Raw genomic sequence first — 27,321 nt, 5'->3', positions numbered from 1 at the left:
AAAGATAAAAAATGAGTTTATTTTTAGAAAATCTTGTTTTTTTACTTACAAACCTTACAAAATACAAAAAATAACTGTTTATTTTAAGACTAATTTATATTCATCATTGTTGACAAATATAAACTCGCACAAGAGATGGCGCTTTTTGGTGTAATTTTTTCAAAACTGTACTATTTCTTCTCTGATTTTCTTACAGGACATTTTCTAAAACTGTACATGATGGTAAAAGTACTTATTCTACGTGATTATTATTAAAAAACTAGATAAATAAGAATAATTTTTTAAAACTGGCTCAAAAACTCCAAATAAACTTTACAGAAAACTACATTCTTGATGTAGTTATTTTTGGATATCGATTTTTTTTGGATTTGCACATTACTAGTGGCAAATTATTAAAATCGTTTAATCATGGTGACAGTTACTGAAAATGACGTTAATCAGATGATCTTTTCTGCAGAGATTTTCGCTTTTGTGGGAATCACAGAATAAGCATTTTTTGGTTTGCTTCCTAAACAATTTGTGGCACGCCTTCATGTGTTTTTTTATAACTATAAGGGCTCTCTGCTCTCTGGTTAATTGTATTCAATTAGCACAGTTATCTACGGTATTTTCTTTTTATTAATATATCTATAGATCTTTATTTTAAGGTACTACTTTGATATAGAATATTTTTGTAGATTTGTTGTACTTTTACAGATGTCCCAGGCTATAAAAACGGTCTTTTTATTTTTTTTTGTAAATATTGAGCGTTGATATGGGCGATTTAAACCTTCGAAATCGAGTTTTACGTATGAAAATTTTGAGAAAATGAAAAGAAATGGACGCTGAACCTAATTTTCTAATAATAATATAATCTAAAATTAGATTCATACTCATACACACAGATCTACGCTAAAAATACTGAAAGTGAATGCTTTTGTTCATATATATCAGTCCCAGTCTGTTCGCGACTTTCGATGCTATAATTCTATATCGTGACCTTTTTTTACCATTTATAGTTTAATAATTTATTTTAGTTTTAGTTGTGTAGTTTCTTATTTTTCTGGAATATCATGGAGCACGAGATTTGCAATAACTGGTAGGTTATATAGATTTGTTTTTAAAAGTTAATTTAAATACTTTTGTTTAATTTGCCAGCAAAAAGGAAATTCCTCAAACCAACTATGTAATGCACACAATGCACTGCTCAAGGAACATTACGTTATGCAAAGTATGTAATGAACCTATACCTAAGCTCGAGTACGAATCTCACAGGGAAAAGTGCAGGAAACCGCTACCAAAAAAACCTGCTGCACCCCCAGCTTCCATAGAAAAAAGCTTTTATTTTGAGAAACAAAAAGTAAGCACTTTTTAAGTTTTAATTATAGAGAAATTCAGTTAAATGTTGGGGTGCACGTCGTTTAGTTTTTGTGTTATATAAAAAAGGCATTGTAAGTCAAATATTTTTTATTCTTAGTTACATATATTAATTTAAAGTATAAAATTTTCTCAAAGACAAATTGAACATAAAGGCACCTAAATATGGAATAGGTACCCCAATATGGACCACTATAAAACAAACACCTCAAGCTAATCAAAACGTCTATCATATTTTTTTTATTAAACACATTCAGAGAAGAAAAGACCACTAAAACAATCAAACAAAGATGCAATCAATGCATTGTCATAATATACAATATAATTTTCAATTACATATCAAGGAATACTTACTTTCTGACAGAGCTGCTATAACATCACCCGAGAGTTAGGTTGTTCTATATCCACTTTTGGGGGAAATTGCACCACTAAACGTTCGTTTGTCAAATAGCCGGCAAATCGGTTCGTTTGAAAAGCACTAATTGCCTGATTTGTTAGCAAATTCGAATGTTTCACACTCTGGAATTTCGTGAAAGCAACTGCTTCAACTCGTTTGACTGCTCAATCGTTTGTTTGAAAAGCACTGATTGCCTGATTTGTTACCAAATTCGAATGTTTCACACTTTGGAATTTCGTGAAAGCAGCTCCTTCAACTCAATTGACTGCTCAATCGTTCTCTAATACTATCAATACTAGAGATAGCTAAAAAAACATTTAAATAATCCAATGAAAGTTAAAAATCAGATTTAAAATCTGATTAAGTTATTCTAACACTATACATACCTTTAGGTTTTTATTTTTTTATGTTGTTTTTAGTTAATGTCTTAATCTCTACGTTTCAGTTATTTTGTGTTGAAATATTTTGAAATACAAATAAATCAGCTTAAAATGAGTATTATATTATTCTATATCCCCTTATTTTGTTCTATATACAGGGTGATCCGAACTGTATTCCGGAAACTTCGGCAGTATATTCTGCAGGTAAAAATAAGTAAAAAAGTTCGTATAAATGTATGTCCTAAAATGCTTAGTTTCAGAGATACAGGGTGTTCAGAGATACAGGGTGCAGCATATTGTACCGATTAAAATAGGTAGAAAAGTTCGTATAAAGTTATCTCGTAAAATGCTTCGTTTCGGAGATACAGGGTGTTGAAATTTCATTTGTATTTCGATTTTTTCTAAATAATTTCTGAAATAACGTCAATATTTGCTGTCCTTCATTCGCGAACTTCGAGTTCCTGGCTTTACGCCCTGGGGCTACTCGAGAACGGTTCTGAAAGGAGCGGTGCACGATAGCCTGGTGCCTCCATATGGCGCGGAACAGTTCTGGAGCTTTATGATTCAATTGAATGGAGTGAGAGTATCGCGTTCTTGATCAGTTCAGAGCTGTTCAACTGCGTGAAAGGAGGACAGCCATTTGAATGAAAATTGGTGGTTGGGAGTTTTTTGACATGAGAAATTTAATTTTGATGTCAATATGACTCCTACTAGTAGAGGGCGCCACCTACGTGTATTTTAACTCTTTTGAAGCGTAATAACTTTTTTGTCCGTACCTGTATGAAACTACCGAGCGAAAAAATATACATCTCTGTGATTTTTTACGTAAAAAATATCTCTTTGTAAAAATCGCTACGAGCAACCGTTCTTAAGATATTTAGAATGGAAATAGTAAATGCATGTCATTATTGACGAAAAATAAACACGTTGAATAGATATAGTTATTTCACTGAAATAATAAATTTGGGAAATTTTTATTTTTTTAAATTAATTATAAATTTTTCTGCAAAAAATAATGATAAAACAGTTTCTGTTGAACATTTGGAATAAAAACATTTCAAATTTATGATTTGAGTCTAATAACTATTTAGTCAATATGTTTATGTCAATGATGACAGGTACTGATAATTTCTTTTCCAAATATCTCGAAAACCATTACTCGTAGCGGTTTTTACCAAGAGACCTTTTTCAAGTAAAAAACGTCGTAAATGTATAATTTTTTACTCAGTAGTTTTATACAGGTACAGACGAAAAGTTATCACTCTTCAAACCAGTTAAAAAATATGTAGGTGGATCCCTCTATTAGTAGGAGTCATATTGATATCAAAATCAAATTTCTCATGTCAAAAAACGCAGTTTGATAGTCATTGTAGCTGATTTGTAAATAGATGATATTATGCCCGAGTATCTGTAGTCTATTCTGGCATTTTGTAGGGCATCGAGGATGGCGTGTAGCTCTATAGAGTCGAAAGCCTTCTCATAATCCACAAAGGCGACATATATAGGGAAGTTGTATTCAGTGCTTTTCTCTATGAGAGTGCGGACTGCCTGAAGGTGATCCACAGTACTATATCCACTTCTAAACCCTGCCTGTTCCGGGGGTTGATAGAAGTCGAATTTGTTTGACAGGCGATTTGTCAGCACCTTTTTGAATATTTTGTAGAAGTGCGAGAGCAGGCTGATGGGACGATAATCGTCGAGTCTGGTGTTATCACCCTTTTTGTGAATGAAAGTGATTGTTGCGTTTTGCCATAGCTCTGGTATTCTTTGTTCCATAATGCATCTATTAACCACCCACAATCCCAACCACCAATTTTCATCCTAATATTGACTTTACTTCGGAAATTATTCAAATCAAAATAAAAAGGAAACTTCTACACCCTGTATCTCCAAAACTAAGCATTTTAGGACATACATTTATACGGACTTTTTTACTTATTTTTATCTGTAGAATATGTTGCCGAAGTTTCCGGAATACAGTTTGGACCACCCTGTATATACAGGGTGGTGCACCTCATTCGCCTCGGTTGATTATACGAAAACGGGGTATATGTAGGGAGGTAATGTGCACAATTTAAAATTATTTTGAAATGTACAGTGTGTTTCAGAACTAAGATCCATACCAAAGTTATATTTTTTCTTATGGAACACCCGGCATTTTATTTCATTTCTGGATTCTTGGGCCCAAAAAAAGGTATTTATTATAAGGGTTACATATGTTTAAAATCTTTGGTTTTTGAGATATTTAAAGATATTTAAATTTGCATGCTACAATAGAATAGATTATTAACACCCTGTACATTACTTTTCAGAATTAGTTCTTGTGCTGGGTTTAAAGGTAGACAAATAAACTTTAGAGAAAAATGTTATTCCTTCCTTAAATGTATACAGGGGTATCAAAAATTGCTGGTCTATTTTAAATATTTATTTTACATAAAAACTTCGTTATTTCAAATGCAACACTATGTATTTTTTTAAAATAGTCGAAGCAGAATTAAATGCTCTTTCAAATTATATTAGGGTTTCCTATACTTATATGGCTCAGATTTTGAATAAAAAGCGATTTTTCAATAAAATTGTAATCAAGATGGCTAGTGTTGTCATGGCAAGTTTCTAGTGACAGTTAGTAGCTATTTTCAAAATCGAAATTAGTTTATGGACTTTATTTAAATTTATACCAGTTTACTGAGCAGTTTACTTTTATTTAATTTACCTACAATAGTTTAATAAATAATATGTATTAAATATGTGTATATTATTCTATCAAGAAAAACGTAGTAAAAGTTAGCGATGGGAACTATCGAATGAATTAGACTATCGAATGGTTAATGAATGAATGATTTCAACTATCGAATGGTTTTATTCGAATAAAATCATTCATTCATTTGTATACTAAAGCATATGTGACAACCTCGCCGTGCGACTAAATGGTTATCGTTGAGCCACGACTATCGAATGCTTTTGATAAATGAAATTTAGTATTCGTTTGATTTTTGTATGCGTCAGTGCATTATTAGTTCTTCCAAATTCTTATAACTTCGCCGTATAAATACTGTGCTATTTTTGCGTTTATTAAAATAGTTAAAATACTAAAATAGTAGTTATTTTTTAATTTTATTTATTGACGATTGAGTGCATGTGCATTGCATGGTGGTGATTTTCCGTAGTCCCGATCTTTCAATTATTTAATTTTATATGGTCTATTTTTTAATGGGAAATTTTGAGAAGTAGCAATTTTTAAGAGAGATGAGATGAACTTACAATTAATTTTAAAAATACATATTTGTATTTTAGATGTTTTAATAATATGAATTAGTTGAACTTAATAATCATATTTAAGTAATGTGGTTAAGTAAATGGGGTTATCGAACTCAAACTATGGGGTGAGAAAATTAAATTGAAAGTTTTATACGTGCCAATTTAAAAAAAAAGTTAACGATGTTTGTATTTTGTTTAAGCTAATTCTCTTACATGTAGTTTTTGCGAAGAAATATTTCATTTATTTTTAAAGTAAATGCCAGTAAAAGTGAATATAATTTTTAAATAGTATTATAAAGCACCTAATATAAATAATTTTGATTTCTAATTTTTATTTATATTTTCCTTCCATTACACTGCATGCTTAGAAAATTAATAAATGTTTATATTTCATGATTTTAAAATTTGTTGTTAATATAACAAATTAGTTCTGTAATTATTATTATTTAATAAACCAACGTTGCCACACACAAAAATTTAGAGACTATATTATTTTTTAAATAGGATCTAATATAAATAATTTTGACATCTAATTTCTTCTTTATATTTTGCTACTACTAAAAAAAATGTTTATATTAAATGATTTTAAATTTTGTTGTTAATAGGTATAACAAATTATTACTGTTATTATTATTTATTAAACCAGTCTTTGCTTAAAAACATTAAAAATCATTCTCCTACATCCAAAATAACAAGTATTATTGCAGTGTAACAACAGAATATTAATAAAAAAAAATGCAGAATATATAGACATACTATCCCTAATTAACTAAAGCCAAACAATAATATTCTTTGCTAATATAAACTAATACCAAAATATGGCAACAGCGCCCTTCATAATGTATTTTCTGTGTAAATACGAGCACCTCAATAAAAAGAATAATGTGCCGTTATCTATATCTGACTCCGCAAAAAATCAAACATGCCGGCTTCTTTCATAGCAATGCCACCGACCGCTGTCGGGTTTCTCGAAAAAGAAACCTACGTCGCCGGGCGACAACTAAAATTCAGTTAATATTTTATTATAATCGATCCTGACGAATAAATGAATTTCATAAATGAATGAATTTTATAAATGAATGGTTTTTGCTGCCGAATTACTAGAATACAATATTTCAAGGCAGATGACGGATCTATTCGATAATTTTTATTCGAATAGTTTTCAACGAATGTTTTCTTACTAACTATCGAATTATTCGAATGAATTGCAACTATCGAATGTTTCGATAGTATTCATTCGATAGTTCCCACTACTAGTAAAAGTAGTTCTTTGAATTATTTTACGATGACCTGTAGATATATGGATTTTCTATAAAATAGCCAATTACGGCAAATTCATTTTATTCACTTCCAACAACAGGTTTCCGCCTAATATTTTTTTTATAAACTACGCTATCAGCTCTGCAAAATAGGACAAGTTTTTCAAAGAAACGCTTATCAGGAAGATTCCTATTTGGATATCTTTGAGCATAAGCCCTTGAGGCCAAGAAGCAATTTTCCTCACAAAATAATATCACTAGTAACATATCTATTCGTTCCGCCAGCAGATATTGCTTTATTTTTCTTGATAAAATAATGAATACTTACTTATTAAACTATTGTAGGTAAATTTAAGTAAACTGTTATAAATTATAAATAATAATGTCCATAAACTAATGTCGACTTTGAAAATAGTTACTAACCGTGACTAGAAAATTGCGATGGCGACACCAGCCATTTTGATTGCAATTTTATTTAAAAATGGCTTTTTATTCAAAATCTGAGCTAGATAGGTATAGGAAACAATATAGTCTGAAAGACCATTTAAAAGTTTTTATATAAAATATATCCTTAAAATCGATCATCGACTTTTGATAGCCCTGTATAAATTTAAGGAACCAATACCATTTTTCAGTAAAGTTTATTTCTCTACCTTTAAACTCAGCATAAGAATTAATTCTGAAAAGTAATGTACAGGGTGTTATAGTCTCTAAAATGAATAACTTTGAATTTTGACCGTTATTTTTTACCAACATGGCAAATATAAAATCCCTCTATCAAAAAAGTTAATGATATTCTTTAAATTGAGTGCCTGAATGAATCAGATAGGTAACTCTTTTTACTTTCGTGAAATAGAAAAGGAAAATAATAAAACAAGCGACAGTTCTTCCTCTTCTTGCAAAAATCAACACGAAATGTCATAATTGACAAAAGTAAAATGTCATCAGCTTTTGACATTTCTAAATATTAGACCAATGCCGTCTCTAATAGAACAGCCACGGAGCGAGATTTATGACGTCACGCTAGTTAGATACTACGGATTAATAAATATGTTGTAGAATACATGGAAAACATAACTATTCCTCGTATTTTTGGTTTGTGTTTTAAAAATGATATAGTTTACATGAAATATACATAATATAAGTTAATAAATACAATATAATATATACCTATTTATAGTAATAAATACTTTGGCAAATAAACTATGAACCATACAAATGCAGCAAATGTTTTACAATATACAAATAATGAATAGGTGGTACATAAGATAATGGGTAAAATGTAAAATATATTTTAAATTTTGGGGTTTGAAAATCGATCTAATTTAACAAAAAACATTCAATATCTACTAAAAGTGATTATAAATAAAAATAATAATAATATAAAAATTATTTATATATTATAATGTTTACTGCAATTAATAAACTAATATTAACTTGTCAAAAGATGACCACATATTTTTTTTAAATTCTTATTCTTAACACAAAAACTATCTACATTGACTATGGAGTACGATTTCAGTCATATTATAAAACATTTGCTGCATTTGTATGGATCATAGTTTATCTGCCAAAGTATTTATTACTATAAATAGGTATATATATATTGTATTTATTAACTGTATATTATCTATATTTCATGTAAACTATACCATTTTTAAAATACAAACCAAAAATACGAGGAATAATTATGTTTTCCATGTATTCTACAACATATTTATTAATCCGTAGTATCTAACTAGCGTGACGTCATAAATCTCGCTCTGTGGCTGTTCTATTAGAGACGGCATTGCGTCAGCATGGCCGCAAGTTGCTAACCTAATAAAATTAACACTAGAAAAGCCCGCGGGAACTGTCAAATTCAAAGTTATTCGTTTTACAGACTATAATAGTCTATTTTATTGTAGCATGCAAATTTAAATATCTTTAAATATCTCAAAAACTAAAGAGTTTAAACATATTTAACCCTTATAATAAATGCCTTTTTTGGGACCCAAGAATCCAAAAATGAAATAAAATATCGGGTGTTCCATAAGAAAAAATATAACTTTGGTATGGATCTTAGTTCTGAAACACCCTGTATATTTCAAAATAATTTTAAATTGTGCACATTGCCTCTCTACATATACCCATAAAATATTTTGTTTCTACATCTTTCCGTTTTCGTATAATTAACCGAGGCGAATGAGGTGCGTCACCCTGTATATCTCATGAAACTTTGTGACAGACGGACGGACGGACAGCGAAGTCTTAGTAATAGGGTTCCCGTTTTTAGCCTTTTGGTACGGAACCCTAAAAACGACTTAAGTTTTCTGTGAGCTTGCAACTTTGCTGTGAGTAGAATCTCACAAAGAGTGAAGACTAACGTTAATTATTTAGAACTTATATTTTTCATCTTCCATTTCAAAAAACTTGCGAATAAGTTCATCTAATTAGAGTTTGTTTGTGTAATAATTATAGACAAAGTAATAATGTAGGTTTAAAAAAAATGACGTGCACTCCATCTATTTTTGATCTTTCTGCAAATATGTTATTGTTAAATTTTTACTGATAACTAGGAAATTGAAGATAAGAAAGCTGCCGTTAGAAAGGAGAATTATCTAAAAAGGCATGACCATTTAGTTGATACGGGTTTTACTTTAAGAGAATCGGTTAATGGATATGGAAATTCTGGTGCCTTGAGTAACACCAGAAGTGCTCAGATTTTAAAACAACAATCCAGCCCTGCAGTGAGTTCTGGTGGTACTAACAGTCAATCTAATGGCGGGGCTATTAAAAAAGAATCAAAACCTCCATTAATACCTCGACGCAATGACGATAGTACTTCTGGACCAAGACCAAAAGGACCACAAGGTACTAAAATGGTCGAAAAAAATTAAACTATAATTGAACTTTTTTAACTTGAATCTCAATTAATGGAATTCGAATTACAGAGGGTTCATAAAAGAGTTCAAGTTTCACTGTGTAGGTATCTACTTCAGAAAATGATTGTTACTTATTTTTAGGGCTTTTACCTTGTCGTTATTGTGATTTGGAACTGCCTAAGCTAGATTTAGAAGAGCATGAGAATTACTGTGGCAGTAGAACTGACAAGTGTCTAGAATGTGGGGAATTAGTTATGTTTAAGAATAAGCAAGTGCATCTTGATTCCAACCATGGATTTGTCAAGCTAAAAGATGGTAAATATGATATATTTTTTGTTAGAGTTATGTATTTTTTCATTTTATTTCGTTATAAATTTTCTTCAACGATCTTTTATCGTTCATATTCATTGTATTTACTAATTAAGAAGCGTAGAACACGAAAATTTAGGCCATTTTGGTCACACGAGTTCAGTACGACCTCTAAGTAACATTTTAGCTACAATGAAAAATTGTTCAAAAACAAGTGTTTGGGAAATCCAGTTTCTTACAAAACCTAAACACTCAAGCTAATAAATCATTATATATTCTAAATCTACATAAAATTTCCTACAAATACTGAATTTTTCATAATTTTACAATGGTATTTACTATATTTCTGGGAGCCTTGAAATCAAGGGTTTAAAAAGTCCTTTTTTTAACTCTAAAACCAAAACATCTAGGCTGATTTTTTTTTATTAGATCTACTTATTTTTACCTCATTCTGGCAAAGGTAAGTAAGAAAACCTTGTGGATTTAACGGTTCCACGTAAAGGTTAGCCTTCACTTAGATTTTATATATTTGACTAGGTCAACTAAGAATAGGTTTTGAAAATAAAAAAAATAAATAAAAAAATTCGACCTTGTCAAGTAGGCGCATCTTTTTCAAAATATAATTTTTAGAATTGAACTGTACTGTATATGTTTCAATTATTTCAAATATTTTTCGAACTATTTACGATTTAGATTTCACGAAAGAGAGTTAAGTATCTATATTTATATCGCTAGATATCTATATTTAAACCATCTGTGGTCGTTCGAAATCAGTTGATTTTGTTATTTTGTTTAAGCGTAATAATAATACGCGAAACATTGTTTTCCTGCTATTAGAAGTGTAGTACAGGGTGGCCTAAAAGAAGTTTAAAATATGCCGTTTTAATTCGTGTTTATAGTTGTAAATATTTTTTCTCTATAAGGTGATAGATGGTGTAAATATATTTAAATTTGATGTTTTGTTTTCGAGATATCCCACCATCATGAACTTATTTCCCTTTTTTTCTCCAAGATTTCGTATAAGATTCGAAACTAGGCAACATGTCTTTTTGACTTTAGAACCAGGACCTCAACCTTCCTGGGAGTCAACCACTCAACGCAGCGCGTCTGCCTCTAACATCGAAACTTCACAGTCTCGTAGACGCTTTAGGTTTACCGACTTTGATTTCGATCCTACCCCGTATTTGCCAGCGGCGTACCAACCAGGTGGTGGGCTCAAGAAAAAAGAGGGCGAAAGTTACAAGGAGATATCTAGGAGATTGGACTGTAAGTATCTAATATATCGATTTTCTAATAGTATCTTTCTTTCTGCAGGATATTATTTCAATACCTGTTATTTTTTGGAAGTAACAACTGTTATGGTGAACTGTTATTTTCTAAATAACAGTTGTAAAATATTATATGGTTCACTTCCTGATAGTATCTTTCTTTCTGCAGGATATTATTTCTATACCTGTTATTTTCTGGACTAACAACTGTAGTTATTTCGTCCGGTGAACTGTTATTTTATAAATAACAGATCGCGAGCGGTGCCTGTCGTGGCCAACTGTTATTATTTTAATAGTATCTTTCTTTCTACAGGATATTATTTCAATACCTGTTATTTTTTTGAAAGTAACAACTGTTATGGGGTGAACTGTTATTTTCTAAATATCAGTTGTAAAATAATATATGGTTCATTTCCTGATTGTATCATTCTTTCTGTGGGATATTATTTCTATACCTGTTATTTTTTGGACGTAACAGTTGTTGTGGTGAACTCTTATTTTCTAAATAACAGTTCTAAAACCTTGGATCATTAATTAATATTTATATAGTTTTTAAATTGATTTTGGACGAATAAATCGCGAACTTTTTCTTTTGTGACTAACTTTTATTTCCATACCTGTTATTTTTTGGACGAAATAATTATGGTGAACTGTTATTTTATAAATAACAGATCGCGAGCGGTGCCTGTCGTGGCCAACTGTTATTATTTTAATAGTATCTTTCTTTCTACAGGATATTATTTCAATACCTGTTATTTTTTGAAAGTAACAACTGTTATGGGGATGAACTGTTATTTTCTAAATATCAGTTGTAAAATAATATATGGTTCATTTCCTGATTGTATCATTCTTTCTGTGGGATATTATTTCTATACCTGTTATTTTTTGGACGTACCAGCTGTTGTGGTGAACTCTTATTTTATAAATAACAGTTCTAAAACCTTGGATCATTAATTAATATTTATATAGTTTTTAAGTTGACTTTGGACGAATAAATCGCGAACTGTTTCTTTTGTGACTAACTTTTATTTCCATACCTGTTATTTTTTGGACGAAATAATTACGGTGAACTGTTATTTTATAAATAACAGTCACGAGCAGTGCTTGTCTTGACCAACTGTTATTTCCAGGGAGTAACAACTGTTGTGAGCTGTTCTTTTATAAATAACAGTTCTAAAATAGCCTGTTATTTGTTCACTCTGCGCTGAACTGTTATTATAATTAATCTTTAATTAATCTCAACTGTTATATTAATCATACTGTTATATTATATAAAAAAGTTTGAATGTGAATGTTTCATTGAGGATTATTAAACGAATAGGGACAAAATTGGCATTTCATTACACAGAATAGCCTCATACTGTTTTTTAAAAACTTATAATATCATAAACGTGCATTCATTTTGTTACACTTTACTAATAGATACAAAAAATATTCGCTTCACATCCACTATCTTTGTCTTAGGCAAAACAGAATACATTAGAAATCTCCTTCATGATTCAGCCAGTATAACAATTCCATTGAGAAGCAGCGGTACCGCTCCTAGGAACCATTTCAATCATAACAAAGGTTATTTATTGGTGTGCTTTGTTATTGCATCCTTATTATTTATTTTTAGCGAATTAACAATGAATTTTTGGTTATTTTGCTGTGATTTTACTAACAAAATACGTATAAACATAGTCATTAATCTTCATTAAATGTACAGTCCTTTTCACTAAAGATGACGATATTTTTCATATCAAAATGTACTAAATACTGTACAAAATGTTGGGTAATAACACCCTTTGGGTTTAGGGCTGGTATTTCCATTATTTTTTTTGATGAAAACTGAAAGTTTCTTTGTCTTAACACATTGTTATATTTAATTTATAGCTGTTATTTTTATTGTAGCATCAAATTGGCCTTGAAAATCGTCATCTTCCATGAAATAGACTATATATTATAGGCCCGTATAAAGACACATTTCAAACATCTGCTTGATTATTTGCTCTATAAAATAGTTGAAATATTTAGAACATCATTAGGATAGTTTTATATTTATTTACACGTGATTTGGACTGCCAAAAAGTTTTACGTTTTTCGTCTGGCTCTGTTCCAACACGTAAAATTTATCGCCGGTTATATTTTCATATTTTTTTCTTTGTTTTTTTATTACTGACGATTAAGATGCAAATTTTGTAAAAAAAAAGATTTTTTTTTAAAAATGTTTGTAAAAAAGAAAAATTTCCAAAAAAAATATTTTTTCCTAAAATTTTGAGAACCACGGGATCTTTTCTAGATTTTCTTTCTTGTAAATTTAATCTAATACCTATGTTATCATATTATCAAGAAATAACGTTTTTTTTAACTAAAAATTAAAAAAAATTCCAAAAAAATTTTCGAAATTTTTTTTTTCGCGAAAAATATAGAGAAATATACAGGGTGTTTCAAAACAAATGCGAAAAACTTCAGGGGGTGATTCCTTGTTCAAAATAAAGGGTAGTTTGCTTTATAAACGTTGGGTCAAAAGTCAACCATTAGGGAGATATCGCGGTACAAAGATGGCGGAAAAATAATGTTTTTATTTTTTACCTTGAAAACGAAAAACGATAGATTAATGAAATTTTATGGAAGCATTACTGTTATGAAAACACACTTCCTGGTAATTTTTTCACTTTTTTAAAATGAGTTCAAGGGGTTGAAATAAACTACCCCTATCATTGTTGTTAACGGAATTTAAAAAAAAAACTTATCAAACACATGCAAAGAAATTAATAAAAATTAATTTGGATAGTTTAGTTTGTTTAGAAACTTTTTTATTTCTTATGTTTTTTTGATAAAACCCACCGATTTGAAATTAAAAAATAAAATGTAAAGCATTACATGTCAGGATAAAAAACATTTTTAGATAGAGAATTTAGTGGGCTGCTCTAATTTTTTTAGGATAAAGTCTAGTCGGTCGCTGTCACTTTTTAGGGGATGTTTCTAATATTATTTTATTGACATTACTCTACTGCAATACGTTATTATCTAGATTCTTATTATTATCGTTATTATCACTAGATTCTTTATCTAAAAATGTTTTTTATCCTGACATGTAATGCTTTACATTTTATTTTTAATTTCAAATCGGCAGTTTTATCAAAGAAACACAAGAGATAAAAAGTTTCTAAACAAAACCAAGCTACAAATTAATTTTTTTTGCATGTGTTTGATAAGATTTTTTCTTTAAATTTCGTTAACAGGAATGATAGAGGTAGTTTATTTCAACCCCTTCTACTCATTTTAAAAAGTGAAAAATTACCAGAAAGTGTGTTTTCATAACAGTAATGCTCCCATAAAATTTCATTAGTCTATCTTTCGTTTTCAAGATAAAAAATAAAAACATTATTTTTCCGCCATCTTTGTACCGCGATATCTCCCTAATGGTTGACTTTTGACCCAACGTTTATGAAGCAAACTATCCTTTATTTTAAACAAGGAATCGCCCCCTGAAGTTTTTCGTATTTGTTTTGAAACACCCTGTATATAATATATAGAAAATATATAATATAGAAAAAAAACTCATAGACGTGTTTCTGGGGTTGAACTATACTACCAGTTAAAATACTTGCACTTATTTCTGGGACACCCTGTATAAAACCCCACTGCTGCTCGAATGCAAAAAGAAATCAGCTTGTCAGTGGCTTATTCACAAAACACTGTCTTATTGAAGGTACAGATTTAACTTATATCGTCATTTCTAGTGAAATTTATTTGAATATTTGATTTAACATGAAAGAATGCTTGTTGAATGATTGTTATAAATTTACGTCAAATAATTCTAATCTTTGTGCTTGTTGTTAAAGTGACTAGAGCGAATTTTTATGTACCTGAAGGTCCAGCTCCTCAACCTCCAGCAAGCAGACGCCGGAACCCTCCCACAGAACTGGTAATCCCTTGCGAGTTCTGTGACACACCCATTCCGCACGAAGACCTTATTCAGCACCAGAGCGGTTGTAGACCAGACTTGGCTAGGTACAACCCTCGAAGGAACAGGTCAGTATCAGTTAAATTAAAAAAAAAATAAATAAATAAGAAAAATCTTTGATTTCTCTCGGTGGTAAGCTCTCAGAAATTTCTGTGAGTGTTTTAGGACCCTAGATCATATATACTTACGTGGATAAGTAAATCACTATGGAAATTGTCGCAAACATATCAACGACTTCCATTTATCTTTTTTTTTTTGTTGCACACGCGGTGCTTCTATTCTATCTATCCTTGTCGAGGGCCTATCGTCCACGCGCCAAATTTGAACATTAATTTTAAAAATTTAATTTGTAAAATGCATATATTTGAACAATAAATTGAATATATACTGCCACAAAAATTAAATTATATAAAAAAATACATTTAGCCACTCCCTACGAATATCAATATTAGGAAATCTAACGAGAAAGAAGTATGCCGTGTGGTTTAATATAAATAAAAGAACAACTGAATACTTTACTTGCTTATGAAAAGATAATTCGGGGACCTTTATATTAGAACTTCCACACACCAAACACTTTCTAGTCATTTTTACGAGTATTTAGAAAGTTCAACGTAAAGAAAAATAGAAGTATAATTGCACAAACTTAAAATTGACTTCACAATGAACACATTTGCATTCTTGGCTATACAGGGTGGTCCGAACTGTATTCCGGAAACTTCCACATCATGTTCTGCTGATAAAAAGTCCTAAAATGCATATTTTTGGAGATACAGGGTGTACAAATTTCATTTTTTCCCATTAATTTTTGAAGTAACGTCAATATTTGGATGAAAATTCGTGTCTGGGAGTTTTTTGACATGAGAAATTTGATTTTGATGTCAATATGACTCCTACTTGTAGAGGGCGCCACCTACATATCTTTTAACTTGTTTGAACAGTAATAATTTTTCGTCCGTACTTGTATAAAACTACTACCAGTATAAATATACATTTACGACGTTTTTTACGTAAAAAAGGTCTCTTGGTAAAAATCGCTACCAGTAATGGTTTTCGAGATATTTGGAATCAAAATTATCAATACCTGTCATCATTAACAGTTATTATATCGAGATATTTGTAATCAAAATTATCAATACCTGTCATCAATACCTGTCATTATTAACATCATTAAACATGTTGATTAAATAGTTATTAGACTGAAATCAGAAATTTGAAATGTTTTTGTCGGAAAAGTTCAACACAAACTGTTTTATCATCATTTTTTCGAAGAAAAATTTACGATTAGTTAAAAAAAAAGTTCCCAAATTTATCATTTCAGTCAAATAACTATCCATTCAACATGTTTAATTTTTGTCAATAATGACATGTATTGACCATTTCCATTCTAAATATCTTGGGAACGGTTGCTCGTAGCGAATTTTACCAAGGGACCTTTTTTACGTAGAAAACGTCGTAAATGTATATTTTTTACTCAGTAGTTTTATACAGGTACGGACGAAAAATTATTATTCTTCAAACCACTTTACAAATATGTAGGTGGCGCCCTCTACAAGTAGGAGTCATATTGACATCAAAATCAAATTTCTCATGTCAAAAAACACCTAGACACCAATTTTCATCCAACTATTGACTTTACTTTAGAAATTATTTGGAAAAAATCGAAATAAAAATGAAACTTTTATACCCTGTATCTGCGAAACTAAGCGTTTTAGGACATAATTTATACGAACTTTTTTACTTACTTTTATCTGCAGAATATGCTGCCGAACTTTCCGGAATACAGTTCGGACCACCCAGTATATGTCGTTCTCCCCACTTGTTTTTCTCTGAAGTAGCGTCTTAATTTTGCAAATGTCAAATAATAGTGACGTTTTAAACGTGTGTTGGTTAATACCAAAGTTAAATGTTATTTACTTGTGTTTATTCGTTTGAAACGTTCTGATATTTCCGCTAATGGTATGATTTATTTGTAAATTTTGTTTTCTGTAGGAGCGCTGTTGCCATTGCCGACGAGGACGATTATTTCGTGGCCCCGCCCCCACGATCTGACAGTCCGGACGACGAAGAATTGCCTTGTGAATTTTGTGCCAACATGGTGCCTGCATCTCAGCTGTGGAGACATCAGCTAACTTGTACGGCTCCTGCCTAAATAATTTATGTGTTATTGTTCGTTTTTTTATACGTTATTATTGTTATTGTAATGTAAACAAACTTTTTAAGGTTAATATAGATACAATTTGAGTTCTTTATTTCCCGTTTTGAAGACTATACATGTCACAGAATAAAAAAATAAAAATAAGATTCAAAAATATTTAGTATGTTTATACTAAATATAGTACCTAATGGCAAACATTAGACCAGTGTTTACAAGATCAAATTCGATTATCAAAATATGTCATTTACGGCGTAGAAAGCCTTGTGTAGTAAATAAGATTTCAATGCTCTGCGAAATGAAGAAAATGATGTTATGGATTTGATTTCAAATGGCAGGTGATTGTGCATTTTTTTCGAGTTGTAATATTGAACTTTTAACTAACTCTGAGCGTGGGGTAGGTAGATAAAGATCTTGCTCCGCGTTCCTGAGTGGATAAGTGTGAGATGGCCTTTCTTGAGAAGCAGATTCATGCTTACGTATTAGGCAAACGGATCCAAATCTAAATAAGGAAGGAAGAGTTAATATTTTTATTTTTTTAAAAAAGTCCTGGCAATGAGTTCTGCTGTTTAGTCCCAGTGAATAACGAACAGCTCTCTTCTGGAGCTTGAAAATGCGGTTAAATTGAGTCGCACAACACGTACCCCAGAATGGAAGGGCATATCTGAGGTGCGACTCAAAATGTGCATAATAAAAAGTTCTAGCAATTGACAAGTTAAGCTCCTTAGAAACAGATCTTAATGCAAAACAGGCAGAGCTTAATTTTTTCGACAAAGCGTCGATATGCATGTCCCATTTTAGTGAATTGTCTACAACAAGCCCTAAGAATTTTACAGATTTTACGACGTCAATGGTGGTGTTGTTAAGTACAAAAGGCAGCAGCGAGTTTTTATACGACAAAGCTTTAGTTTTAGAAATTTTGTTGAGACTCAGGAGGTTCGAATCGCACCAAGATTTAATGGTGATTAAGTCATTTGATATAATCCTATGAAGTACCGTGACGTCCTTGTTGCTCCAAGTGAAGTTAGTGTCGTCCGCGAAAAGATATGTTTTACCACTGATGTTTATGTTTAACTCGCTCTGTATAACGATCTGTACCTTTGAATAAGAAGACTAATGAAGGAGCATATCAAAAATCTTAGGTACACCGCGATGGGCCTCAAATATGGCCGACTTAAATTCCGGTTTATCAGTGTCGTTCTAATTTTATTTAAAAAATGTAAAACTATGATGTAGGGTAGACGTGGGGTAGACTCAATAATTTGTTGTTTTATTTTACGTTGTGAATAAATGTTGGTAGTTATTAAAATTGTTATAAAAATATATAATTCTACGTATTTAAAATTATTATTATAAAGTTATAATAAGTATTTATTACCACAAACATCCGATACGCTACTGAAGCAGGTAAGTCAAATTAACGTATCTAAATTCTTTGACATCTAATCTTTGACAAGTAATAAATAAAAGCTAAAATGGAAGAAAAATCTATAATTTAGTTAATTTAAGTGAATTTCATAAATGATCGGTTTACTACACGTATGTATATTATATAGTCACTTACTAGCGAAAAGTTGTTCCATTATTTCACTCAATTTTTTCCGAGATCTACCGCACGCTACACAACCAACTATTTTAGAGTCTTTTTCGATAAATCGCGATAGTGTTACTGTTAATTTAAGTTCTGCCACAATTTCCATCTAGATTTACTACCTTTATACAACTATCAGTAGTAGAATAATAAATAACATAAAATAAGCTCCGTAAAGACTGACAAGTCCACAAAATTTCAAATCAAATTCAAATGTGTCAAATGAATCGTCAAACAGAACTGTCAAGGATCCCCACCCTAGAGAGCTTTTATGGTGGCTTTTCCGCCCACCATGCGTGAATACATGGATAGCATTATGCTCCTTCCTTAGTCTTCTTATTCAAAGATCTGCACGAAACGTAACTAAACGTGGCTCTTGGCTCTTTCTTATCGCTGCTGCTTTTACACTTGAAAGCTGAACAACTAATCACCATTGTAATAATGTTTATACAAAGTTTACTGCACACAAACTATTAAAAATCGCTAAAATTGTCGCTGGTGACCAAATGATGACTCATTGTTTGCCATCAAAAGAATTGCCTCTAAGGTCACAAATTCTGCTGCAGCCTGTATATGGGCGTTACATGTCCTTATATTCTTTAGTCATTGATTATATATTTTCTAGAGAAGTTTTTAGACAGAAGTTTAGTAACTTTTAGACAGGGAGTATATTTTCTGTGGAAGAAGTCATTCTTCCACCGAAAATGACTCTTTGTTTAGTATCTGTAGCAGCTAGGGATGGGAACATCGATACACCATAACTTCGATACATCGAATTCTTAAACATCGATACCGCAATGTATATTTAATAAAAAAAATCAATTTTAACTATTTTTTACTAAGTTTATTTTTTATATACAGAGTTGAAGACGTATATAAAGAGTAATTATAATAAATTATACAAAAAATTATTCCTAGAGGAATGAAACAAAATATACTTTTTAAGCAGAAATAAATTGACAGCCCTGTAACTATCGACACGAAGACATAGTGAAATATAGTGGCCCTGGAAAAAAACGGAGAAAATTATTAACTTAATGAACTAAATTAATAATAATAATAATGAATTTAAAAGGTAATTGTAATTATATATTATACAGTATGATCAAAAAGGAAAGTAAAAGCCTTAAGACAGGTTTTTACCCACTAAAGCAGCCCGATGACTGATTCAGTGTTACTGAAAGTACGAGAAACAGTGTTTTTTTTTCAGCTAAATATATAGTTTTGTCATTTTTTTTGTTCATACTGTATGATCTGATGTGAGATTCCTTACCGTCTCATAAAAATCCTGCCTTCCTTCAAACTATCCAACGGATCCATTATGAGAAATTCCCTCATGGCCACTAGGTATGTGTCAAAGTAATCTACCCAGTTTATACTCGACATGTCAAAAGCAAAATTCTTTTTGTCAGTCTCATTCAGTGATTCCCATAGCGATACAGTGTTGCTGTAGTCAAACGTCCATTCGCGCAGTGTGAAATAGGCTAAAACGCTCGAGAATTTTGCTATTTTTTCGTAAGCCTTGCCTAGTCTGTAAATGTAGAGAAATTATTAACTTAGGCTGTAAAAAAATGTGTGACAGTATGCAGTCGAACATTGTTCTTTTTAGAACCTCTTTTAGTGCGAAGTGGTACAAGATAGCTTAATAGCCGTAAAAAAACTCATAGAAACTTTATTAGAATATTTTGAACGGGAAAGCGGTAGTAATGACCCTTTAATTAAGCTGTTAAGAAGGTGAGTTTTGTTGATATAAGTTATAACTGTTTATCTATTTATAGTTATTTTAGTTATTTTAGTTTCCTAAAAGATTTTGATTAAAAGAAAATATGTAAACATGGGCAACGCCCATATAACACAATATCCGCAGGATATTCATAGAATGTCGGAATGTCCCATTATAAGATCATCTTATAAAGACATCTATAGGATATCCTCCAGACATCCTGAACTCCCGTAGATGTCTCAGAATAGAATATACTATGGATATATCTGTCGTATATCTAATGTACATCCAGCTGAGATATCCAAACATGCTCATGATAATAAAATATCCTAACAATATCGTCTAGATATTTAGGAAAAATAAATAATGTACTACTTTTTATATCACATAAAATGCAATAAACTATACAGATATATATTACGTCAAGGCAACAAAATATCCTGTTGGTATCTTCTGGATAATCTGGATATTTATGAGCTTGGCCACTCCCAGTAATACAGAGAATTTAAAAGGCCCGCGCAAAAAATTTCCCACAATCCATCTCGACAGTTGTTTGTTTTTACATCGTGTATTATTAACAATTATTAAGTTCTTTGATTTAGTGAAATTCGAGATAAATTCGGTCGTTTGTCGATATTGAATGGGCTTAAAAATGACTGAAACTAACAAAACTGGTTGAGTTTGACTTAGTTTTTTCTTATACTCATAGTTCTAGCTTAGTTATTCTATGGTTCTAGCACAGAATATCTAGCTACGCAACAGAAGCCTCGTTACATGTATAAAATTGTAGGTAGCAAAAGGAGACAGGCTTTTAAAGCCTGTCTCCAAATCAGATATTTTGATGTGGTAGTTTCGCTACTACATAATAGAGGGCAATAAATTTAAAAGAAAACAGTTTTCTACAAACAAAATTTAAAAGAATTTTGTGCAGTGTTGCCATTGTGTAATTTATATCGTAATACTTCCTGATAAAGCCTACCTTCAAATTTGCTACATCATTTAAACATATTAAAATAGATCAGAGCTGATTTTTTCAGTTTGCCATGTTAGTTGGAATTAAATCTTATGAGCTAAATTACAATCACTTCCTGACGTTTGATTGTATAATTGAATCCTGAATTTTCATTGTAATTCGGCGACAATATAATAAGTATTGTTCTACTATTAAGAGACCACTTCCTGACGTTCGATTGTGTTCATACCAAGTTCATATCGTATAATCGGGAAAAAACGGCGTTAGCGATGGCTATGAAATGAATATCGCTGTCATTTTATATGTAAATTTACATGGGAAAAGTCATCGATCGTCCTTTTCCAGCCAACTGGACGCCGTTTTTTTCGGTATCATACGGTATTTGATATATACTATTTTTCATGACATTACAATATTATGGTACCATGAAGCATATCAAGTGATACCATAATATAGTACCATATTACGATACATGGCGTTCGATTGGGCTTATACTTGGTATACTATATCTATCTATCTGGGATGCCAATTCAAGTCTTTTTGAATCTGGCAACTGTGCATATTTAGCCGAGCTACAAGGCCGTCGACGAGCCGTCGATCCAAAACCGAAAGTTCAAAATTTCTAATTATATTCTGATTATGATATTGTCGCGCCATCTAGTATTCTATTTGTGCAATTTTAGCTCTTTCATTTCGAGTATTTTTCTGTTGCGTAGCTAGATATTCTGTGGTTCTAGCTTTGTTCTAGCAGAAATTCTATCCTAACCTCAACTAATGTCGAAAAACGACGAACGACTCAGGGTCTCACAATGAAAAATTTGTGACAAAATTATAGGTGAAAATTTGTTGAAAAGCGCTTGTTCTTTATCCCTAAACCCATTTTCGTGTTTGATGTATTCAAACAGAAATCCTATTTTTGTGTTTAAATTGTGAGTTTCTGGAATGTGTGGTGTTAGAAATTATACGTATATCCAGGTGTATCCTGTGTGCTAACTTTGATGTAAACTGTTGCTGCTAGACTCCATAAAGGGTAGTATAATCTGGTATAATACCACACGATCGAAAAAAACGGCGTCAGAGGTGGCTTGGAAATGAAGATTGCTGTTATTTTGTATGTAAAATTATATGGGGAATGTTATCGATCGTAATTTTCAAGCCAATTGAACGCCGTTTTTTTCGATGGTACAGTATAAATTGAAAGCTCTTAACTCATACAATTAAACTTCTAAATTTTGACGCAAAATTCATTGACATAATATGTAGGTATATTTTAGAGCTGTTAATAAAAATATCCAATGAATAACGTCAAAATGTGGCTAAATAAAACTAAATCGCGAACGTTCTTACTATAAACTAAGGATGAAGTAAGTATTGTCAAATAACAGTCCTCATATAATGTCCTAAAAATATTCTATAATGCTCCCAACATCCCAACAGATGTTATCCTATAAATATCCCAAATAATCGTAAAAGGCTTGCCTAGGGATGTCTTGAAGATGACTTTTTTTGTCCCATCTGGATATCCCATAAATATCCTCCTCTGGTTTTTGGATATCCCTAAGATATTTACTATATCCTTGGTGGATATCCTCAAGATATCTATAGGATTGTGTTGTGTTATATGGGCGCTGTGCGGGTCAAGCTTAATCACGTGAGTAAAAGTTATACTGGTTATACTTACAGAGGTTTTTTGCCCATTTTAACTGCAAAGAAATCCGCTATATATCCCGGAACATTGTGGAACAGAAAAAACAACAGGGAGTAGAAAAAAACGTTTTTCGTGAAAATAAAAAAATGCTTCCATAAAATATGCGTTGATCCTACTTTACAACCTTGATCGGAACATAAAATCAAGTTTTTCCACTTCAACTCATTGGTTTTGCTTCTAGTAAAATTGAAAATTTGTATTTCAGATGTCGATCTAGAAGAACAAACACTATGCACATTGTAACATCCTCTAAGTATACCGGGTGTTGCATCGTCGGACGGGACATAGGAAATCCCATGTAAATTTTAATGGGGTCAATTATTGGCTTCCCTAATTATTTTAGAGAATAATTCTATTTAGGTTTATTGAAGAGCACTAAAACCCACATTCAAAAGAATAACTTTATACATTTTTGATTAGCTCGTTTACAAGTTATCGCTGATTTCTTTTTAAATATTTCTCCTTTCTTATGGCCCTGTATTTACTTATGACTTATGAGCACCAGTCAAGGTAAAAGATAACTGTCAAATGAAGTTGTCATTTCAGAATTTTACCTATTTAGTGCTTTATTATTATTGAAAACTCATTCCTACATCTGAAATCTTAAAGATGTATTTATAAATACAAATTAATATTTGTATTTATAAAAAAGAATTAAAGTAAAAAAGAAAGTTAAAATAAAAAAGAATTAAAGTAAAATAAAGCAATCAATTACAAGGTTAATTATAGTATTATTACAATATTCAATAACTTATTAATTTAGATACTCTTAAATGACAACTTCATTTGACAGTTATCTTTTACCTTGACTGGTGCTCATAAGTAAATACAGGGCCATAAGAAAGGAGAAATATTTAAAAAGAAATCAGCGATAACTCGTAAACGGGCTAATCAAAAATATCTAAAGTTATTCTTTTGAATGTGGGTTTTAGTGCTCTTCAATAAACCTAAATAGAATTATTCTCTAAAATAATTCGGGAAGTCAATAATTGACCCCATTAAAATTTACATGGGATTTCCTATGTCCCGCTCAACGATGTAAATACCCGGTATGTAAATACTTTACTTCTCTTTGGCTGTCTTATATGACGCGGCGATACAGTTATTAATCACATAATCCACTGGAACTAAATCTGCAGCCTTTTCAGGATCTCCTAGCATAACGTGTAATAGTCCGATTGCAGTACCCTGGATTAGTCCTACAGGGCCATAGATGTTGTCTACCCACGAACGAATAGGTTCCCTGACAGATGCAATTACTAATAAAATGAGTGAAAATTACTTAAAAATATTTAAATATTTTTTCATATGATTATTATCATAAAATACTTACCTATTGATGGCCTTTGCATACACACTGGCAGTCCTATTGCTTCTCGCTTTATTATACTCTCAGCAATTTGCTTTGTAAACGTATAGGTATTGGGTGTAGAGCCTAAAAGACTAGGAAAAAAATCTTTTATTTGAAATTGATAGTCAATAATGAATGATGATATTACCCTGGTGTTATCTTATCCAAAACATCATCTGAGAACCTATCAGTAAGCTCAATTAGAGTATCAGGATCCATCAGGGGCTCGTAGAATTTTTCTTCTATCTCCATTTCGTGACAATTTGAAAACGCGCTACTCACGTAGGTAAAAACGTCCAGTTTTTTGCACGATTTCGCTATTTTTACCATTTCCCTGGTCCCCTTAATGTTAACAGCTACGGCCGTTTTAATTTTCTCGTCAAAACGGACGGTTGCTGCTACATGGAATATTATATTTACCTAGAAAACACGACAAACTGTTATTTTGAACTGTTATTTTTAAATGACATTACAATAACAGTTTCAACTGTTATTTAGAAATAGAATCTTTGCTCTAAACTGTCATCGTTATTTCAGTATTATTGCTAGGATGTCAAATTGTGCGTAAAAAAACCTACAACATCCATAGAAATAATAGTTAAACTGTTATTATAAACTGATAGTTTTAATTACATAGACAAACAGAAAAATTAAAAGACTGCCAGAAGACATACGACGCGCAGGCAAATGTACCTGTAGCGCATCGACGCAAGTGCCGAAATACGTCCATCTAGCTATCTGTGTTTCGACACTAGTCCGTTAGTCTTAGCATATTCAGAAAGAACACGTTAACCTCCAGCGTTGCCAATTTGTGGGGAATTCCCCAAATTTTGGGGAATCCGGAGCCGATTGGGAATTTTGTGGGGATTAGCAATAGGCGGCGAAAATAAGGGGAGTCTCAACATTTTATTGCTGATTGAAAATGGCGTAAAATTTTTAGCTTTAAAAACGGAGCGGGACGATATATCTTTCCCAACTTAAAAATTATAATCTGCTTTTTACTTGTGCTTCCCTTTGCAAATGCTTCAGTTGAAAGAAAATTTAGTGACCTCAAATTATTTAATGACTACTAGGAAGGGATTAAAAACAAGGAGGTAATTTACAGTTTAATCTCTCTAACATATATAATAAATATTGTATTTTTATTAAAATTATTTTTTTTGTTAAAATAATCATATGGGGAATTTTGTGAATCGGGACATTTTTCTCCCCAAATTGGAGAATTTATTTAGATTTTTGGGTAGTTTAGAAAATTGACATTGGCAACGCCGCTAACCTCATTCTTTTGTTTGTTGTTTGTTCAAAAACCGGCACGCGGCGTAGTACAAGGCTTGATCATTTTTTAAGATATTTTTGATTGTTAATTTTATTTTTGTGCAAACTAAACAGTTGTTTTTTATTAAAAAATAGCAGACAAAGGTAAGAAAGGTAATGTCCATGCAGAAGTTTTTATTTCACAGGCTATTCTTTCTAGAAATTATACCATCCAGCCCTCCTATTTAATTATTAAATAAAAGTGTGAAGGAGATATCAAGGGCTATTCTGTTAAAATATCATCCGGCCAGTCTAGGCCCTGTTGTGAACCAGAAGGTCTGCTAAGTTGGATGTTGGATATAGAATGGAAGGAATATCATGGCCGAGAACAAGGCATAATTGTATGTCCCTTGATGTAGGGGGGTAGGTTTGTTTCTAATAGGTAGTAAAACCAAAAATTCTACTGTGAATCTTCATATTCTAGGCCTGTAAAGATAAATAATTCCTGGAGCCATCTCGAGGTATAGTAAGTACTCAAGTCGGAGCGAATCAATTGGTAGCACGTTGAAATAAAATAATAGCCATCATAAAACTGTAAATATGGATATAACTAGTACAATGTAGCTATTTAACTGTAAGTACAATGTAGCTAGATATTTAGTAGAGTAGGGGTATTATAAATTAACACAAAATACAATAATTGGTCATTGTTTCCATTCCCATTCAATTCTTCCCATTTAATCGTTTTCCCATAAAAAAAGGAAAATTAAAATTAAGAGTGCCCTTAACCAAAAATAGTGAAATAAATGGAGATAGTCAAATTTTATATTAGCGTGTAAGACTTTGAATAAAAAGGTGTAAAAGGATTATAAATGCTGTATTTATATCCTTTAGTATCATGATAATATAAAATTTGAGTAGGTATCTCCATTTATATCACTGTTTTTGGTTAAGGGCACTCTTAGTTTTAATTGCCTTAAAAATAATAAGTATAATAATAATTTAAATCTCCCGCTCTTTCATAGTTCGTACCTGTAGCCAAGTAGAGGGCGCTAAAAGCGCAATCTCCCAACATTTTACCACGCGATTCACCACTCTCTAAACTATTAACTTTCTCTATGGTTAATTAACAATAACAGTTCTAACTGGTATTGTTAATTAAAACTATCAGTTTTAGTATATTTAGAAATAAAAGTTTTACCCAACTCTATGGTACGCGAGACTGTTATTTCTAGATATCAGTCAAAACAGTTGTGGTTATTTGAAAAATAACAGTTCAAAATAACAGTTTTTTTTGGGATTTATTGATTTTATTGGATCAAAAAGAAAGGAGTATTATTTTCAGTTATTTTCTGTTATTTATAAACAATCATGTTTGATGATTATGACTTAACCTCAACTATAGATTCTAGAATTTCTAGATTTTTTAGTAATCTTGAGTGATATGATCGCTTTAAAAACATAAAATTTACATAACCAACATCATAAATAAATACATAATGATTTTAAAAAATACTAAAATT

At 31.2% G+C, this 27,321-nt stretch overlaps 2 protein-coding genes across 9 annotated transcripts in view; one reads left to right on the top strand and one right to left on the bottom strand.

Annotated features, from left to right (window-relative positions):
* The first annotated feature begins 423 nt into the window (after window positions 1-423).
* LOC115882581 (TRAF-type zinc finger domain-containing protein 1-like) lies at window positions 424-17,295 on the top strand. Of its 6 annotated transcripts, none has more exons than XM_030900775.1 (9): window positions 424-604; window positions 1,017-1,078; window positions 1,138-1,339; window positions 9,209-9,503; window positions 9,656-9,829; window positions 10,883-11,089; window positions 12,556-12,660; window positions 14,922-15,111; window positions 17,036-17,295. In XM_030900775.1, exons 2-9 carry the CDS (start codon window positions 1,053-1,055, stop codon window positions 17,193-17,195), a joined length of 1,359 nt encoding a protein of 452 aa, XP_030756635.1. In that variant the 5' UTR covers window positions 424-604; window positions 1,017-1,052; the 3' UTR covers window positions 17,196-17,295. The 6 variants fall into 6 exon arrangements, with proteins under 6 accessions (XP_030756635.1, XP_030756634.1, XP_030756633.1 ...); XM_030900774.1 differs by having other exon boundaries at window positions 432-647; XM_030900773.1 differs by lacking the exon at window positions 424-604 and having other exon boundaries at window positions 667-1,078.
* A 2,316-nt stretch (window positions 17,296-19,611) lies between these two features.
* Window positions 19,612-27,321, bottom strand: part of LOC115882579 (fatty acyl-CoA reductase wat-like) — a 32,628-nt gene continuing 24,918 nt past the window's right edge. For all 3 annotated transcript variants that reach the window (XM_030900771.1, XM_030900770.1, XM_030900772.1), the window contains exons 5-10: window positions 24,693-24,964; window positions 24,527-24,636; window positions 24,260-24,452; window positions 23,167-23,406; window positions 20,063-20,320; window positions 19,612-19,795 (exon numbers count right to left, since the gene is read on the bottom strand). In XM_030900771.1, the coding sequence (XP_030756631.1) occupies window positions 19,618-19,795; window positions 20,063-20,320; window positions 23,167-23,406; window positions 24,260-24,452; window positions 24,527-24,636; window positions 24,693-24,964 (1,251 nt within the window). In that variant the 3' untranslated portion in view covers window positions 19,612-19,617. The remainder of the gene's footprint in view (window positions 19,796-20,062; window positions 20,321-23,166; window positions 23,407-24,259; window positions 24,453-24,526; window positions 24,637-24,692; window positions 24,965-27,321) is intronic.

The sequence above is a fragment of the Sitophilus oryzae genome, unplaced genomic scaffold, assembly GCF_002938485.1.
Source record: "Sitophilus oryzae breed Bouriz unplaced genomic scaffold, Soryzae_2.0 scaffold_1789_pilon_pilon, whole genome shotgun sequence".
Lineage (NCBI taxonomy): Eukaryota > Metazoa > Arthropoda > Insecta > Coleoptera > Curculionidae > Sitophilus > Sitophilus oryzae.
This window is presented reverse-complemented; position numbering and strand designations above follow the sequence as displayed.